This window comes from Penaeus chinensis, chromosome 4, assembly GCF_019202785.1.
Source record: "Penaeus chinensis breed Huanghai No. 1 chromosome 4, ASM1920278v2, whole genome shotgun sequence".
Classification (NCBI taxonomy): Eukaryota; Metazoa; Arthropoda; class Malacostraca; order Decapoda; family Penaeidae; genus Penaeus; species Penaeus chinensis.
Window position 1 is genome coordinate 42,708,114 of NC_061822.1, and position 5,000 is coordinate 42,713,113.

General features: G+C 31.3%; 1 protein-coding gene across 1 annotated transcript in view; it reads right to left on the reverse strand.

Annotated features, from left to right (window-relative positions):
• LOC125024922 overlaps positions 1-5,000 on the reverse strand; it is a 20,086-nt gene that overhangs the window by 3,706 nt on the left and 11,380 nt on the right. Inside the window, exons 2-5 of the mRNA XM_047612697.1 lie at positions 2,385-2,433; positions 1,884-2,004; positions 1,031-1,161; positions 403-512 (exon numbers count right to left, since the gene is read on the reverse strand). Of these exons, the coding sequence (XP_047468653.1) occupies positions 403-512; positions 1,031-1,161; positions 1,884-2,004; positions 2,385-2,432 (410 nt within the window). The 5' untranslated portion in view covers position 2,433. The remainder of the gene's footprint in view (positions 1-402; positions 513-1,030; positions 1,162-1,883; positions 2,005-2,384; positions 2,434-5,000) is intronic.

A 5,000-nucleotide genomic window follows, 5' to 3' on the forward strand; every position in this document is an offset into this window, starting at 1 on the left:
GCCGAACGAATATATGTGATATGTTGTATGTGCAATAGTTATGTTTACAGAGCGAGTGTAAACGTAGCTTCTGCTAATAACAAATGATTCTGATAATGTTTTATATATTTGCTGTGTTTTATTTTGTTTTGTTTGCCCTTTGATTCCAGTAAATGGCAATGCACTGATAGGAGTAAGTCAAACCCCATTTGTTCATAAATTGTCTGTATCTACAGTTTCTCTTATTCTACTACCTCGAAGTACAGTATAGTGCAGTAGCTATCATTGAATCGTCAATACAGAAAATACCTTCTTATCAGTAGGATAATAATGCAACCGTCCTTTACATCAATATCTGATAATCAAAACAATTCCCTCACGAAAAAAAAAAACAGATGGAAAAATAAACATAAAAGAACTCACTCATCCAGGCATTCTTGGGTGATGATGGTCTTGGGGTCATTGTGAGGGCAGAGTTTGAGCTCCATGTAGCCCTTGTGGTTGGTCGTCAGTTCGGCCTCGATTTCGATCACCTGGAACCAACGGAAAGGTCTGTGAGGCTGGTCAGCAGTGAGGGAGGCTTCTGGTTACGGTGCGGCCTTTCTTATATCATTCTGCTCGTTTCTTTTATCATTTATTTTTGTCTTTTTTTCTTGGTGTTTCCTTCAAGTCTGATCCTATGAAGGGCTACTTTTTTATTATTTTATCTGCATTTTTCGGTATAATTTTGTTGATATCTGTTTCTCTTACTAGTTTGCATTTCCCCCTGTATTTTTTTTTTGCATACTTTCTCCCTCTATTTGTTTTCCCAGTCACTTGTTTCCAGAATTCACTCTTAAAATATTCATTATTTTCTCTCTCTCTCTCTCTCTTTCTCTCACTTCTCTCCCTCCCTCTCTCCCTCCTCCCTCTCTCCCTCCCTCTCCCTCTCCCTCTCCCTCTCCCTCTCCCATCAACCCATCCAGACCACATCCTTCCCTCCTCCTCTCCTCCTTCTCTATCTCCCTGCCTCTCCATCACCCTCACCCCCTCGCCCCCTTGCCCTCCTCACCTGTCCTGCGACGTATCTCCTGCCGACGATGCCATTTCCGAAGAGCCCGCCCGCCTCGTGGTCCCGGGGCACCTTATCGGCCCAGTTGTCGCCGCAGACGCCGCACCTGCCGTCGTTCTTCTGGTACTGGACTGGACAGTAAAGAGTGATCACAGGTCTCTTCCGGGAAACTTTTCGGGATTTCGACGCGCGGGCGAGACATATCCAAGGCTGTGGTCGGTCAGCCACGTGTACCTCTCTCTATGCGTGTGTGATTAGGTCTGTCTACCTAATTTGTCTCTTTATCTGTCTGTCAGTCAGGATCTCTTACATAATCATATTTATCTATATACTTAATCTGTTTTATCTACCAGTCAGTTAGTCTGTTTGTCTGTCTATTTGCTTGTATGTCTATCTGTTTATCTATCTGCCTATCTTTCTACTTATCACTCTATCTATCTATCTGTTTGTCTGTCTATCTATTTGTCTTCTATCTATCAGTCTGTCTATCTATCTATCCATCTATCCATCTTATCTTTTTAATTATTTATCAATCTGTCTAACTATCTATCTCTCTGTCTGTCAGTCTGTCTATGTACTTATCTATGTATCTATTTATCTATCTCCTTATCTATCTAACTTTGCATATATCACTGATACCCCCCCCCCCCCCCCCCCCCGTCTGCCTGACATTCCTCATCTCCTTCATCTACGAATACATGTGATATCATTTCCATTTCGATCGCTCATTCATATAACAAACTGACGGCTGATATCTTTACAAAAAATATGCAACACAAGAGCTAATATTCATATCTGCCCCTAAAAAAAGATAATAATTAAGGAAAAAAACGCAAAGCTTCGTTAATCTGACCTACGAATCCTCCGCAGTAGAGTTCGTTGTCGTTGTAGTTAACGGGGTTCGGGTAGCCGAGTCTCCACATGGCGTTCCTCGCGGGCGGGTCCATCAGCCGCCCGTGGCCCCACACGCCCACCTGCAACGAGGGAGGAGTCTGTAGGCTGCTGCTTCAGACATTTCAGTTCAAGCGCTGTGTGTGTGTGTGTGTGTGTGTGTGTGTGTTTGTGTGTGTGTGTGTGTGTGTGTGTGTGTGTGTGTGTGTGTGTGTGTGTGCGTGCGTGCGTGCGTGCGTGTGTGTGTGTGTGTGTGTGTGTGTGTGTGTTGTATGTATGTGTGTGTTTCAATGCAGTATTACATCTGACTGCATGTGACGTTATAATTCTTCTCATTTCTGTTGTCATAACGTTTATAATTTACAAAAAGACACCTGTTCTTAGTAAGAAATGCAACACTTTTAAGCAACTTATATCATCTATATTTCTGAAATGTTTAGAAAACAAATCCTCATCAACTTACAATAAGGAACGCGAGTCGGGCGAACATTATCACTACGTCCTTCCTCATTCTGAAAGCAAAATACATATTATTGAAAATGACAATAATTTCTATCATCCAATAAATGGGTTATCAATTATTTTGCCTTCATTAATAGGGCAAGCTTTTATCTTCGTTCAAGAGGTTACGTGTCATTGTCACTTGCCTGTTTTTCGAATTATGTGCCACATGCTTTTATAGGTACCCATGATAACATGATAATAACTACAACAATAAGAATAGTGATAATGACAATGATAGTAGCAACAACAACAATAATAATAATAGTAATGATAATGATAAAAGTAAGGATAATAATGATAATAGTAATGATAATGATAAAAGTAATGATAATAATGATAATAATGATATTCATTAAAATAATGATAATGATAATATGAATAATGATAATGAATCTGTATATTATATCACTACATCTATATGTAATTATCTGATCAAATATATATCCCAATCTTCAACCTTATTTGTTTCTCATTGTCCAAATACATTAAGATAAAAACTTGCTTAGTGAGCATCCCCCCCCCCCCCCAAAAAAAAAAAGAAAAAAAAAGAGAAAAATATTTTTTTAAAACAGAAGGGAAGAGAAAAACAGAAAAAAAACAAGATAATTAGTAACCCTAATTACAACAGAAGAGTAGAAACTAAATAAATAAATAAAGAAAGAAAAAAAAATATAATAATAATAATAATAATATTTCTAATCAGTAATTATAGCAGGTAGCTTCAGCCCAAACCATGCAGACATTTTCGAATTTTCTTGTTTTGCTTTTTTATTACCTCATTCTCACTTCTTAATTACTATGTTGTTATTTTAATTGCATTTATCTCACCTTGGTATTCAAGGTGACAACAGTTGCAACCACGAATCAAAACAATGGTACTAGCATATAATAACAATAATAACGATGATGTAATAATCAAATAGAAAATACTGATCATAAGGACTTTTTTATAATGGTAAAAGTAAAAAAATACAAATAAATGAATAAATAAAATTTGATAAAATAAAAAGAGCGATGATGTTGATGTTGATGTTGATCATGAGATGATAATGATAACGACAACGGCAGTGATAATAATTATGATAATGGTAAATATAATGATAATGATGATGATAATGATATTGATAATAATGATAATAATAAAGATGATGATTACATTGATAATGATTACAATATTCATATTTTTTTATCCTTTTCATTATCATTATAACAATAACAATAATATTAATTATAACAGTAATAATGATGTTAATTGAAATAATAATGATACCACTACTACTATTATTACTACTACTACTAATAACAACAATAATAATAATAATAATAATAATAACAATAACAATAATAATAATAATAAAAATAATAATAATAATGATAATAATAATAATAATGGTTATATGAAAAAAAAATAATAATGATAATAATAAAGATAAAGATATTCCTTCTACTACTAACAATAATGATAATAATAACCAAGATAATGATAATTAGATAATAATAATGATAGTGATGGTAGTAATGATGATAATGATAATAATAATATTAATGATAACAAAGATAGTAGTAGTAGTAGTAATAATAATAATAATGATAATAATAATAATAATAATGATGATGATAATGATAATGATAATGATAATGATAATGATAATGATAATAATAATAATAATAATAATAATGATAATAATGATGATAATAATAATGATGATAATAATAATAATTATTATTATTATTATCATTATAATTATTATTATAATGATAATATTAATAACAATAACAATAATGACGATGCTATTAATAATAACAACTTATTTATGAAAATAATATTTATGAAAATAATAATAACGATAATAATAATAATAATGATAATAACAATAATAATAATAGTAATAGTAATAATGATAATAATAATAGCAATAATGATTATTATAATGATAATATTAATAACAACAACAATAATGACGATGCTATTATAATAACAACAACAACAAGAATGGTAATGATAATAATAATAATAATAATAATAATAATAATAATAATAATAATAATAATAATAAAAATAATGATAATGATAATAATAATAATAATAATAATAATAATAATGATAATAATAATAATAACAATAATAATAATAATAAAAATGATAATAACAATGATAATAATAATTAAAATAATAGTAATAATAACGGAATAGTAATGATAATAATAGTAATAATAATAATGATAATAATAATAATAATAATAATAATAATAATAATAATAAGGATCACTATTATTATCATTATCATTATTATTAATATTATCATAGTGGTAGTGGAAATGATAATGATAATGATGATGTTGATGATAATAATAATAGTAATGAATGTATATTTCCGTGTAAGTGCGTCGCAATGAAGAATAATGAAAGATGGAAGAATGAAGAAAAAAAGTGTTTAACTAATAAACAAGCAGAAAATGCAAATTGTTCGCAGGAAAGTGAACTAAACTCACGCTTTCCTGACGAAACACATCAGATCCTGAACCTCATTTTGTGATCCTGATAAAACTTTTTACGAGGAGGCTTTCGAATTAA